Source organism: Styela clava, chromosome 12, assembly GCF_964204865.1.
Source record: "Styela clava chromosome 12, kaStyClav1.hap1.2, whole genome shotgun sequence".
In the NCBI taxonomy this organism is placed as follows: Eukaryota; Metazoa; Chordata; class Ascidiacea; order Stolidobranchia; family Styelidae; genus Styela; species Styela clava.
The window spans coordinates 3,767,533-3,782,027 of record NC_135261.1 but is presented as its reverse complement, the minus strand read 5'-3'; the positions used below and the strand labels follow the sequence as shown (position 1 = coordinate 3,782,027).

The 14,495-nt window shown below is 36.1% G+C and overlaps 1 protein-coding gene across 2 annotated transcripts; it reads right to left on the bottom strand.

The window, feature by feature from the left end:
* Positions 1-7,795: 7,795 nt before the first annotated feature.
* On the bottom strand, positions 7,796-14,367 carry LOC120332223 (uncharacterized). 2 transcript variants are annotated; one of them, XM_078118525.1, is made up of 2 exons: positions 13,360-14,367; positions 7,796-12,163 (listed from the first exon to the last, which is right to left on the bottom strand). In XM_078118525.1, exon 1 carries the CDS (start codon positions 14,365-14,367, stop codon positions 13,696-13,698), a length of 672 nt encoding a protein of 223 aa, XP_077974651.1. In that variant the 3' UTR covers positions 7,796-12,163; positions 13,360-13,695. The 2 variants fall into 2 exon arrangements, with proteins under 2 accessions (XP_077974651.1, XP_077974652.1); XM_078118526.1 differs by having other exon boundaries at positions 7,796-8,487.
* Positions 14,368-14,495: the final 128 nt, after the last annotated feature.

The following is a 14,495-nucleotide window of genomic DNA, read 5'->3' as shown; positions in this document are numbered from 1 at the left end:
GCGAACGAAATTAGTTACCTCCATATTGGTACACAGACTTCTGAAGCGCCGACTTTGGAGTGTTGAGATTGATGGTATTATGTGAAATATTATGAACAATGTAATGTATATTTCGCGATATGTATTAATGCCCATTGATCTTTACTCAAGATTGCAAGGTACATATAAAAATATCATAAACAAGACAGAAAAGCTCAAATATATAGACACGAAGGTATAGTATCTAACAGCAGTGCAGGTAGCCCAAGCGCAACCATTACGGAAACGTGTCGGAGAGCCCAGTTCGAGAAATAAAAACGAATGATAGCATTGGCACCATAACGCTTGCAGAAATAAAGGACGTTCTCATGAAAAAATAAAATGAAACAGCTGAATTTCGGATGAAATATCAGTTTCAGTTATCTTTTGATTCATAGGACATCTTAAAACAAGACAACACAATCTTCACGAACTGAGAATTTTCGAGCAATTGATCTAGTCGGCGATACCAAATTAATTTCGTGTCCAATAAATCCACTCCTACAGGTGTAACTACAAGCAATGTAGTATGTAGTTTCACTTCGTTATACCTGTAGTTTCTAAGGGACATACAGAGCTGTGTTTGAATAAGATTGGCCAAAAACACCAATGTGTTTGGATATTTGTCTAATTTGCTTCAATTCTTTTTCATTCCTAATATGTAATTAATAGGCAGTATTTTCACTACACCTATATAATATGGACTACATATTGTGCAATAAACATTTTTCGTATTGTATATATGTGGCTGATAAATAAAACATAGAGGAGAGAATGGCATTCTATAATTACAAAAATAGTGTTCTTTTATTTTAAAAAATGATTTCATTATAACATGACAAATAGCATTTTCATTCCGTTATTGTATAACGTAGTGGAAGAATTAAAGATTGTGATTAATCAAGTTGTTACCTTTTCGATAATCCAAATATATGAACCAAGATGGCGGACACCGGAACGTAGTAAGTGTATCTATCAGGTTAGGGTTTGGCCATAATTTCAGGTACAAATAGTAAAGGGGTTAATTGGCTAGTCCCTAACTCGTAAGTAATAAAACTAAAAAAAGAAAGATTGGAATAAAATTATGCCTAACCTGGTACACATACCACGTTCCGGTGTCCGCCATCTAGCTTGGTTCACATACCACGGAAGTACCACCATTTCGATATACCATAGATTTATTTTTAAAATGAATCAGCTTGGAGAAAATGACTTTGCTATATATTGAACCATTTCGAATTCCTATTTCACTTATTAAGAGAAGTTTATCTTATTGGATACAAGGTACTGCCCAAAAAGGAAGATAGTTACTTATGTTATATTCATTATTGTCCCATGTAAATAAATAAAATCTTTATTGGACACGTAGTGGACATAACGATCGTTTCAAAATATTGTTGTTATTGGTATTTGTCTCCATTATTTTCTCCACGCTTTTCTTCTCAAATACTGGACCAATTGCTTTGAAATTTTCAGTGGTTGAAGATAAAATTTTTCCACAGAAGGCTATTACTTTTTAATCATTTTAAATATTTCTGTTAGCTCTGTGAGATTTGTTTTTGTTTGCTATGACGTCATTAACGTTCCGCGCCATCGAACGCCATTTTGTGTCCTACTGCAGGGGTTCTCAAACTTTTGGTGTTGCGGAGCCCTTGGAAAGGTTGACTATTATTCACGGAGCCCCAAAATAAATGTTAAAGTTGTTACTTTCAGATTAATATTCCTGAGCAAGTTAAAAGTACTTTACTTAATTTAAATGCTGAACCTTAGGGTTAATACAAGTCATACATAAATCTAAATTTCAAACATAAATTATATATACACTAAAGCTGTAAATTTGACACTTGACAAACATATTAATGAATAAGGGGTCGAATATTTTCCCTTTTGACATTTTTAGAAGACTTAAAAGGCCGCTAATAACGTGCGCAATTGCATTTTGTTACAATCGCCGATTTTTTTTCGTCAGCATGGCGTGTCTTTGAACCTTTCAACATCTTTACGCCGGTGTTTATTCTCCCTAAATCAAAAATTTCCCTCGGCAATGACGACGTTATTCGCTTTTTTGTTCTCGTGGGGAATTATGAGTTCAATGTGAAAAACATGTTACCATATTATAGTCATCGTTACGAAATGCTAAAAATAATAATTAATAAAGAGATAAATCCGCAACTCAAATTTCTTGATTGAAAAGCGGCATTCTAAAATAATAAAACTAAAACTTAAAATGGAAGATCACAGGTTTGGTTTCAGCAGACTCACCTCAGATTGAAAACGTATTTATAGACATTGTAAAACACAAAAATTGGTGTTATGTTAGGTTTTCATCGTAGTAACTGCGAAATCGAAACAGAGTCAATTGTGCGCGCGATGTACCTTTTCCCCCATTATGAAACTACCGACGGAGCCGCACGCAATCAATTGTGCGCGCTCCGCGATGTACCTTTTTTTTTCATTCTGAAACTACCGACGGAGCCGAATGCAATAAAATAAATTTCAATTGTTCGTTAAATGCTCGCATCGGTCATGGATTAAATATTTTACGCAATAAAAATCTTGTTATCCGTTTTTAATCGCGAAGAATGTTGCGCGGAAATTTCCGATTCCAATTTTGAACCACCACCCTCTTAAGAATCCTGGCTGCGCTCCTGCTTATAAATAATGTCATTTTTTAATTCCGCCTCTTTGCCATATTTCGAGGCTATTTCGTTGTCAGATTTTATCAAAGCTGTTATTGCTTCTCATTAGAACAGTTACAAAACTAGTCTGTATTTTGAAAAGTAATCCAATAGCTCGCGGAGCCCCTGGGTTTCTCTCGCGGAGCCCTGGGGCTCCGTACGGAGCACTTTGAGAACCTATGTCCTACTGTACTACTTCGCTTGGTGTGAATATATTTGTAGACTGTGATCTGACGGTACGGTAAGCCGTACTGTACTGCGAACAGACGTGTCCATATATTTGGGCGTAGCCTTCTTGTTTATGATATCATGCATCGATTGATTTACTCAAATCTAGCACAAATACTTCTCATTATCTGTAAAATATTTCTATCTATTTCTTATTCGTAATAATTCAATTTGAGAATATTAAATATGTGGTTGAATAAATCAGAGCTTCCCAAACTTAGGGGCCGCAAAGAGAACACCAATTTTACACAAAGTACCATATCTATTGTACTTTTTTAGACTCCACGATTTTGAGTGAATACATCATCATCATACTGTGTTTCCCCGAAAATAAGACACTGCCTTCAATTTTCTTTCGAAAATAACACTAGGGCTAGAGTATAACGATATTTTTTATTATACAAAATATGAAGACCGATTTTCATTTACTTATAAATAGAAGGTTTTCTAAAATACCTGCTACATATAAATTATTAACCATTTAAAAGTTAGAAAAGATTACTTGCTATCAACTGGGACTCAGTGGTTCTCGAACTTCATTGTATTGTGACGCCCTCGAACAGTCGATGTTTTAATGCGGTCACCGAGCACATTCGGCTCATTGACAAGAAATAGTTATCGTAGAGATAATGTAATATCATCCGAAGGGACGTTGACAATAGTCATTTGACTACCTTGTATATTTTAGCGTTTAAATGCTTGTTATTTGGAATATGACAATGATGTATAGGGCGAAACATATACTTGAGGCCAAAATATGCCTTGGTACTAGGTGTAAGGATTGTCCACGAGTCTATTATTAAACAATTGACCAACCTGCACCCAGTTAACAAACTTCACTTCTAATTTTGTTTCCACTTCTCCCGCCAATGCATCTTCTGGTATTACGACAGCACACTCGCATAGTTTCAGTTTACCACCACAAGAATCAATTTTTCTATCCGAAGAATATCTTCGCTTTACTGGAAGCGGTGGTATTGGGGGTGTACTAAGTGGAAGAAATATTTGTCTGGAAGATAATTCAGGTATGCGTTGGTTTAATGTTGAGATTTATGCCAACTTGGGATTTAATATTTTGTTGATTACATTTCTCATTGTTTGTAGTATGTTAGTTACTGATCACTTGCACAGGGATGTATCCAGTTCAAAAGTAGGGTACGCATTTAAGTATTTTGAAAATTCTCTACTTTCTACGTTTTGCTCTTTAATTGTGCTTCTTCTATATTTACAACTAAAAATATTATGTCTTTTGCTTTAATAGCTTGAATTTGGCAAATCTTTCTGGAGTGGGACAAAAACCGAGTGCTTTCTAAAGAACGCTTATTTGTGACACAAGTAGGGAAATATTTGAAAACTTGTTTATTTTGAATGACGTGGAGGTCATTTTTGCTTTATGTCGCCTCTTCTTGAAGAAGTCTGACATTGGTAAGGCAAAACATTACAGCAATGTATTTGTGTTAGTGTGCAGCAAGACTCTTGAATCACGTAAGGTAAATATATTATACGATCATTTTGAGGTCATTTAAAAAAAATTAAATTGGCGATTACCATTTTCTAATTTTGTAAATAATAATATAAAATTACTAAAACCTTTTGCATATATGAGAAAAAGAAACTTACTTAATTAAAGCAGGGGTTTTCAATCTTTTATGGCTCGGGGCCGCCTTCCAGCGCCTTATTGCACTTGTGGCCCCCCTGTTTATCATCCTAAAAAACTAAACGTGTTGAATTGTAATTAGTTTTTACGACCTTTTATGGAATGCATATCAAATCACAGACAAAAAAGTTTAAGCTTTTCAGTAGGCTATACAATCAATGGGAATCTAGCACTTGGGACTCTCTGACGCGGTTACTTATATTAGTCACAGTCTTTGATATAGCTAGACGAATGTCACTGTTAACATCAATATGGTTGCTAGTTTTTAGTTTGGTGGTGAACGGTTCAGTGTAACCAAATTCACACAGATAGGATAGGATTTACCTATTTATTCCGGGGGAGAGGAAAGCCTATAAGCCGGCTTAACCATATGGCGAACCACGGCCTCTCGTCCGGTTACCATTCCATGTCGGGTATGAGATCAGCTTGTTATTTGTTTTCGGAAGCATGGACTTGACGATGGAGGAAGCCGTAACCGACTAGCGGATGTGAACCGGTCAACGGCGGCGAGGAGGCCAGCAATCCTCCCGCAGATAACTATCCCCGCATGGGATTCGAACCTGCGAACCCACGCAGTGTAATCAGAGATGCGGGGACGAGCGTATTCCTAACGCTTAGCACGATGAGCAACACGGCCGCGGTTGTGGCAACTTGAACTAGCAGTGGAGAAGCTTGCTTGCTAAGTTGCGGGTATGAATCCGATATGCCACTTCGTAGCTGCATTTAAGAGCGGGCTTTTTCTCCGACAGAAAGCCGATCTTGACCAATGCCTAATTCTCGTCAAACCTAACTCACATGGCAGCCAAAAATACGATGTCAACGTCTTTCACCTGGGAACGATTTTTGTCACTGTGGTTTTGGAGTTTAAATGAACGTAATGATTCATTGCTCATTACGTACGAACAATGCAAGCATTAAGCACATTCTCTGTCATCTCGATTTACTTTGGTAAAGCCAAAGCCAACGCAACTGTCGTTTCATTTTTGTATCGTGGGTTTTAGGAATTTACATATAAGCTTCTTCGTCCATAATATACGATAGGGAAGGGTATCTCTCAGTTCAGTGATTAGTCTGGAGGTTAGACGGCCTACCAGCAAACTGTGATCACACAATTCACGCATAGGAAAGTGAATACATCCTGTGATCGCAAATACCCTATTTAGATAATAAAACTGCGGTGAACGCCTGAACGAAGAATTTCATTTCAAAAGGAAAGTATGCAAACGATGTCGCTTTATGATTAATTGTCAGTCTTGTGTAGTGGCCCCCCTTGAACTGCCTCATGGCCCTCTTCGGGGGCCATCAGCACCCAGTTGTGAACCACTGAATTAAAACGTTTTTTTTTTTTTGACAAGGTTACCACTGAACAATACGATTATATTGAAATTGTAAATTTTCAAAAATACTCGCGCTATGTCAGGTGGAGTGCTTCTACTTGCTGAAAATTATTTCAATGTCAATAATTTGCAAGAATTAGAGCATTTATAAATACATCTGCTTTAAATCTGGGAGTGTAGTTTTATTCATTTGAAAAATTAAGATTCTCAATTTGCAATGTGAAAAATAGTAAATGAAAAACTTTTTCAAAGACTGTATCAGCCTCAAGGGTATTATTATGCATAAGTACTTTCACTAATCACTATAGTTCAATCCAATATCCTTCCGAGTTAATTTTGTTTGAATTAATATGTGGGAACATGGCTATGACTGAATAATGAAAACATCTCAACATTAAACACAACAATATTCATACCTTTGATATGTATTCCTGATCCCAACCTCGCAATCAGTGGAATCAGTGCTGCGTGAATGCGATGCCTATAAGTATAAAATATCATCATGCAATATGAACACGATTGTCTAGTGCAGAGTCGGCGTCCCCTGGCACTTTTCATGGCACGGAAAGTGATTTGAGGTAGATTAATATATTTATTTTCGCTGGCGACAAACATCGTACATTTAAAATAAAATAAAAATTGGATAAATCCACTGAAAAAACGTACAATATTTTTACTGTAATGAACGATGGGTCGGAATCTTCACGCGCATAGCCTAGATAATATCTTTATAGTCTGCATTTGAATCAACTTATTTGTGTAAACAAATATTCTTGCAAATGGTGTTTATTCTCAGTCACCACCGCAGCCGGCATACGGAAAATTATTTGGAAGCATGTGTTCGACTGAAAGTGTCCAAATAATTTAAATTGAGCAAAGAAAAACAGGAACAAATAACTCATTAAAAAGCTGTATTAGAAATTATCCATTAAAATTAATGAAATCAATTTGTCTTTTACGCACATACTTTCTTTTTACACATACTTTTCTACTTCATGTAGTGTACTATGAATATCGAACACATAATATTGTTTGGCACGCCAAGTTTTTCAATATTCATAATCTGACACGCTGCGCCCAAAAGGTTGACATCACTGCTCTAGTGGTAAATTTTTGTGTCAACTGTGTTCACGTTGCAGAATGAAATTTTTTAATTTAATTTCCATCGTTACCATGATTACGCGTATGAAATTTACTGTGTTACGTCGACTAGAAAGATAGTCAGGGTGGTAGTCTGTAATACTTCAAATACTTTGTTATATTAACACTAGATAAATTACACAGGTACATTCCGTAGTAACCCACAAGTCAGATAATGTACATAACAATGATTTGTATTTTCTTCGATAATACTACAAGAAAGTAATTCAGGTGACCTTTCCTCATTTGATATAATGTTCAACACCCTTTCAACTCTGACTAGAACAATAAATACGGTTCTGGCCGTACACAAATATATAGGAATAGTACGAATACCAGCAAACAACGTTCACAATTTACAATTACAAACGATTCATATTTTGCACTCTAATAAAGTTAAGTAATAAAGTTCAATTTATTCTTCGTTCTTAGATTTGGATTTCCTTATTTTTTATTGATATTGCAATTTTAATGGAATCGATTGTTGACACAACATTCTGACATCTTAAAACCTGGTTTATCCAATCTTTTAACTTCTCATGGAAGTCTAGAATTTATATCTTAACCGCTAAATCGTCTTCAATAAGAACATGCATGTGTTTATGGCTTGCGTTTATTTTCTAGTGCAGCGGTTCTCAAACTGTTGTCGCGACCTCTTTTTATAATTTTTCAATTCTCGCGCCCCACCTCAAAAATAACTAGCTAGCAAACAGATAGTGAGGCGAAAGTATGTTTTATTGAAAAAAAAAAGGTCGATGGAGCATAAATATCCTAAATAAAGAAATGTGAATATTCAAAATAAGACAGACAAGATTTACCAATCTAGCAAATATTTTTTATTTTAATTAGCTTCACGCCGCTCAAGAATTTGTCTATGCCCCACGACCCACCGTTTGATATATTACAATACCGAATTACACACTTTTTATATGAAAAATGTAAACATGCAATATTTCTTAAGCTTTTGCCCGACCGAAATGTTGAAATATCCCGGAGATGGCACACTTTTTGAGAAGATGATCTAACCAACAGTGAAGGTATGTTTTAAATCCTTGTTTGATGCCATGTTATACTAGTAAAATAAACGTAAAGTGTGGTTATTTAGTTAAAACGCAAATTACGGCAATACCACTGTGTTGATAACGGATTATGAAGCACAGTAGCGCCACCTTACGCACATCGATTTATATTCCCTGTATCTGTTAGGAAGGTCAACCGGTTTGTCTTGCTTGTATAAACTTCCTCTTGACCTGTTTTCATCGTGTCGATCTTGTAGGTAAATCGACTTCGCCAGCGTAAATAGCCAATGATGAATTCGGCCTTGACCACCGTGTCAAAAAACCATAGATCGTTGACTGCAGTTACCTCGAATTGAGGTTGAACTGGTGATTCGGCAATTTCCAGCAAAACTGTGATGTCGTCATTGCTCCTGTTAAAATATATAATGTATTTATTATTAAAATAGTCGCACAAATTATGCTTGAAGTTTCTTCCCTCTATTTTCGTTTGCATCAATATTGGTGCCCATTTCTATGTGCCTTCATAAGGAAAAAAATACAGGAAACAGATGATATACAATTGGGCAAAAATAAGACTTCGTCAGAGAAAGACCAAAATTATAATTTACCAAATATTTAGCTTTTAAATGCAGCTTTCATTATTAGGCCTATTATTGTTATTATGACGTAGCCTACATAAGATCTAATATTGATCAATAAAAGCAACACTACAAACATTAGGGCGATATTGTCTCCCATTGTAAAGAAATTGGAAAATTTGCACAAAACGTCATTTAAGGACAATATCTGTAGCGCCGTGGTGGGCGTCGCGACGCCAAGTGCGTCGTTTCAATTTTGCTATGACGTCTCAAAACTTTTCGTATTTTGTGGAATTGTACCTGTGGTGCGTAGCAAAGTCTAAATTCTCGTTTGAATCACACTTGAGAACAGGAGATGACAATATATTAAATATTGTAACGATTAATGTTATCTATATGTGACCTCACTAACGTCACGGCCATTTAATGCTGTTCCAATTATGACATCACACACACTGGGTCGGGTCAGCTCGAACCATGCATGTCATTCATTTCTAATCCTTTCGTGAACATGGGCATATCGAGCGTTGTTGAGCGACTTTCTGCACTTAGTCTACGCGTTGATTTGAAGGATTCAATATTGACACCACGGCAGTTCTCTTCACGCATAGTTTAAATGAAACTCATTGCAAAAAAGGTCTTTCATTAAAAAGTATCAAGCCGTTTTCACGGGGAGTCGCAACTTGATCATATTTTTTGGAGGGCGTCGCAACACCAAGAAGTTTAAGAACCACTGCTGTAGCGGATGTGGTAAGATCAGCATAAATATAAATATATATGTTGTAAAATAGAAAGACATTTTCACAATTTTCAACTACTAAATTAGCCTTCTTTATGAACGAGGACGGGCACCGAAACGTCCAGAGGCGCCGGTGCTTCTGTCGGCCGATCGCACTCATTGTTCAGTCGCTTCAAATCTAATTAAAATCAAATTAATATTCTCTAGATCAGTGGTTCTTAAACTTTTTGAGCCGCGCCCCCTTTGAAAGATTTTACAAACTTCGCCACCCCCCCCCCCTCTTTTTGCTTTGAAAAAATGCTTTTGTTATATTAAAATGGCGCAATAACTGAGTGTTGGTCTCATAGAGTCATTGCTCAGATTGTTTGGGCATCAAACGCTTCGGCGTACAACTTCGCCATTCACTGTCGTATGTATAAAGCCAAATAGTGGTTGGTCATCATACATTCTCGTTTTTCCGCTCAGTTTGCAATACTTGGCAAAGTCAAACTAATCATTAAGTAAAACTAAACAAGCAATAAACCCATGCTTTAATGTATTTTCTGCTTAAACGTTTACATGAGACACGTAAAATTTCAATCAATTGTTGTCGATAAGGCGTTTGCGATTTCATTTTGTTTAAATCTCCATTGTTTACGTCATCGAGGCGTGTTATTTAAGCCCTAAAAATCTTGATTTCGGTGTTTATTCTTCCTAAATCCGAAATTTTCCTCGACATATACTGGTGCCGCGAAGACGATTATAATTACTTTTTTTGTCCTCGAATGGAACCATGACACAATCATCAGCGACGAGATGCTAAAAATAGAATAAAAAAGTGAATCCGTAACTAAAATTTTCTTTATTGTAAAAGTGGCATTATAAAATACTAAAAATAAAACGGAAAACGCCAGTTTTCCTTTTGTTTTGGGGTGTACCGCGACAGATTAAAAACACTTTCTTAGACATTGAAAATCTCATAAATTCCTTGTGCGTGCGGCACACCAGTAGTGTTTTAAAACTACAGACTTGATATAAATTTTACACCGTGGGATCGCAGACTCAGGAATATCTGTAACGGTGATATCTTGAAATTAATCGAGTGGCGGCATTGCGATAGAGCGGAGTAAGAGTTGCAGGGACAGCTCATATTGGTGAAACGCAATCGCAGATTTAATTTATCACAATCAAATGAATAAAACAACCATTTTAAATTTAAGTATATCAATCATAGATTGAATATTTTATTCAAAGGAAAAACCATTACATATCCGTTGAAAAAGTCGGCTCTTTTAAAGTTAAACGACTGGCGTAATCTCAAGGACTGACTCAGAAGCCGTACCGCGGGGATTTCGTTTCGATGAATATGTATTTTCTTCTACCAATATACTTTACATGTATTTTAATTGTACTAAATTAAATATACTTTCTGGGAAATTATACCAGACTTTCTAATGAGGACAACGAATTCGCATGAGTGCAATATATATAAAAATTAAATATAATCGGGCAATTGATAACACTTTATTATGTCCGCGAATTGGCGTGGTATTTTAAATAGGTAATGAGTTTATGTTGTCGTGAGTCGCCGCGAGTTACCTTGAACACAAATGAATTAAAATAAAGAAACATCATGAATTATTATAGTTATTACGAGACAGGAAAATTTATTATAACACGAAAAAGCCAGTTTTTTTAACGAACGCGGAGACCGTTTCAGGAGCCGTTACATGTAAATTTCCGATTCTATCTTGTGACCTCTCGTGGACCAAATCAAAGTTAACTTATTCCACAGTATCCTGAATAATTTTTCCTAATAGATATAAATACGTCGAGCTAGCACACAAAAAAATAGCAATTTGATAGTATAATTCTGATCTCCTCGGCCCCGGAACTTTCAAATATCCAAGAATATCAGTATTAAAACTGTCACAGGCATCAATAAAACTCATATTGTTTACAGTTTTATTTTCAGTATTTTATATTGTCGCATTTTAATCAAAACATTTTCGTTGTCTTCAGAAACTCGCCGCCGGTGAACGTATATTAATTAAACAATCGCCGAATTCGCAATTCCGTTTGTGTACAAAAATAAAATAATTATCGGTAACGTCGCACAACGTTGTGGAAAATTTTTGATTAAGAGAAAATAAAAACAACATAAAGTTGTTTACGGACTAAATATCCGGCGATTATAGCAAAATGCTATTGCACGCGTTATTGGCGACATTTCAGTTTTAAAAAAAATTCAACGGCAACGCACGGGTATACGTAATATATAAAAACTTTGATGTCCGCCGACCCGCAAGAATTGATACTTTCAAAAAAATGAATCGGGCGGGAATACAGATTACGAACTTTAGGATCGCGGCGACAAAAACAACTGGCGATTTTGATGAATTTAACCAGTAAAAAAACACTTTGTTGCGGACTTTTCAAAGTTTCTTCTTCTTTCGAAGGGAGTATCGACCTCCGATTCGATTTTGCCCACCCCTAGTTGTAACCAAATGATGCTGATTTCGCCAAGCATTCTGCCATCTGGCGTCAGAATATTTAATGATCGCGGTGTATCATGCTTGGAAACGTCTACAGCTGGATGCCACTCTTTTCCTTCTCGAAGATCGTAAAATCTCTTCTGGTCTTGTTTTCGTCTACGTAAAGACTTCTTGGCATCAGCTGAAATTCTTGGTTGCAGAGAATTTTTTCCTGTTGGAATTCTGCTTCTAAGTTTTCTGCTCATTAGAAGTTCTGCTGGTGACTCTTTCATCCCAGTGATAGTATTTCGAAATTCTAAAACGGCGAGAAAAAATCTTGATTAGAAAATTGGCCTTTTTTAATGATTTTTTCATTGTTTGAACATTTCGCTCTGCTAAACCATTAGAACGAGGATATCTTGGAGTGGATGTGACCAAACTAATTTCCCAATTTCGACAAAATTTATGAATGTTCTTGCTATTGAAAGTCACATTGTCTGCAACAAGTTTTTCTGGAATAACATGTCTCGCAAAAATATTCTTCATACTTCTTATTACAGATGAACTAGTTTTATCGACAAGTTTGGCTACTTCGGGATATTTCGAATTATAATCAACGACGTACAAATAGTCTTTGTCGTCAAAGTAAAAAATGTCTGCTCCATCAACAGCCCATAGCCTGTTATGGACATTGTGTGGAATTCATGGTTGCTTGCGATTATTTCTCTGGTATCTCAAACATGTAGTACAATTAGATACAGTTTTCTCGATATCAGAATTTACACCAGGCCAAAATATAATATATTGGCTTTTTTATATGGACTCTAGTGGTTTATGATAGGATTCTACGTGCACGAGCTTTTGGCCATACAAATAATCGTGGAAAAGCTCGCAGCCAAAAGTAATCGCCAAAATTTCTTTCTCAATTTGTGCATACCGTTGCTGAAATTTTGTCAACGCCTTTGACGCATATGCAACAGGTTTTAAAACTGCACCCATACCTTTGGAGCTGGAATCTACAGAAAGTGTTACTGGCTTTGTTACTTAAAATATTTCAGCACAGCTGTTATAGCAGATTTCAAGTCATTGTATGATTTATTATGCACATGTTCCCAATGCAAACAAACATCGTTCTCCAAAGGAGTATTGAAAGTAGAGAATTTACAGCTTTCTTTGCTTAATTTGACTTGCCAAAAACCATGATTTGCCTCTAAAACACTGAAAACATAAGCATTAGGCACGCGACTCAAAACATCTTCGATAGACTGCACAGGAAAATGAGATCTTTTAATTGCCTTATTCAATTTGGTCGGGTCGATGCAAATTCTAAGCTTGTTAAAAACATCGTCGTATTGATCTTCTATCGCAACTCTGGTCAAAGTGTTTACACGTTTTATAAGTTCCCATTCCATACACGAAGATAATCCAAGAACTGGTTGGACATTGTAATTAACAAGCAAAATATCATTATTTTTCGTAAGCCCGTCATAAGAACAAGGTATACACCCTTACCGTAGGCTTTGACCTTATGTCCATCATACATCCTCAGGTTTGTTCTTTAATCTTCTCAGACGAAATCCATCAAAAGTCTCTTTTGACATTACGTTACAGTCGGCACCGGAATCTAGTTTAAATTTAACTAACTGTTTGTTTATATGAAAGTCAACGAACCATTTCTTTTCAGTCTCACTATCGACCGAAAACATAAAAACATCTTAGTCTTCAGAGATCAAACCCACTACTCTTTCTTTGCTTGATTTATAGTCTTCTTGCTTCGTCCTGCATACTTTCTCAAAATGTCCAATCTTCTTGGAAAATCGACACTTTCCTCCAAAAGCTGGACATGCTCTAGGTAACGTGACTACCACCACAACAGTACTTGCAATGTATTAAGTTTTTCCATTGCCGCGTCGCATCAGCCTTGGCGAACGAGCTCTTGTGTTTTGATTGCCTGATGTTGTCAACAGACGACCCAACCGAGTAATTATCCATTTTATGTATTTGTTGGTTTGATGTCTCTGCAGCTCTGGCCATGTTTATAGCTTGAACAAGCGTTAGTTCATCTTCTCTCAGCAGTCTCTCCTTTACTCCATGGCCACGCATATTGAAAATGAAACAATCCCTTATCATATCTTCTGACCCTTCTTTGAACACGCAAGATTTTACTTTACTTCGTCTAGTTACAAAATGATCTATAGTCTCGGTAACATCTCGAGTCGATTGCCAAAATTGATGTCGCTCAAAATTAACATTTTCTCTAGGATTGCAATAGTTTTCAAACTTCTCGATGACTTTATCAAGTTTCTTTCCGTTGTCGGCTTCCGCAAAATCAAAATTATTATAAATTTCTACCGCATCTTCTCTGGCAAAATTGAAGAATATTGCTACTCTTGTGTTAACCGACTTTACATTGTCACCTGATGCTTCTAAATATATTTCAAACTGTTGCTTGAATTTCCCCCAGTTTTCGCTTAGATTTCTTTTGAGGCGAAGGTTTCTGATAAAGTTGAATTTACTCATGATGATCAATCTTTTACTACTGACACCATGTAATAATACGTTTGTATTATTTATTTATTCAAATTAAGATAAATCAGTTTAACACAATCAAACGATAACAGTTTAACACTGAAGCACATTGACTAAGA

Coding starts and splice junctions, on each gene's coding strand:
- LOC120332223 (XM_078118525.1), bottom strand. CDS start 14,367: ATGAGTAAATTCAACTTTATCAGAAACCTTCGCCTCAAAAGAAATCTA.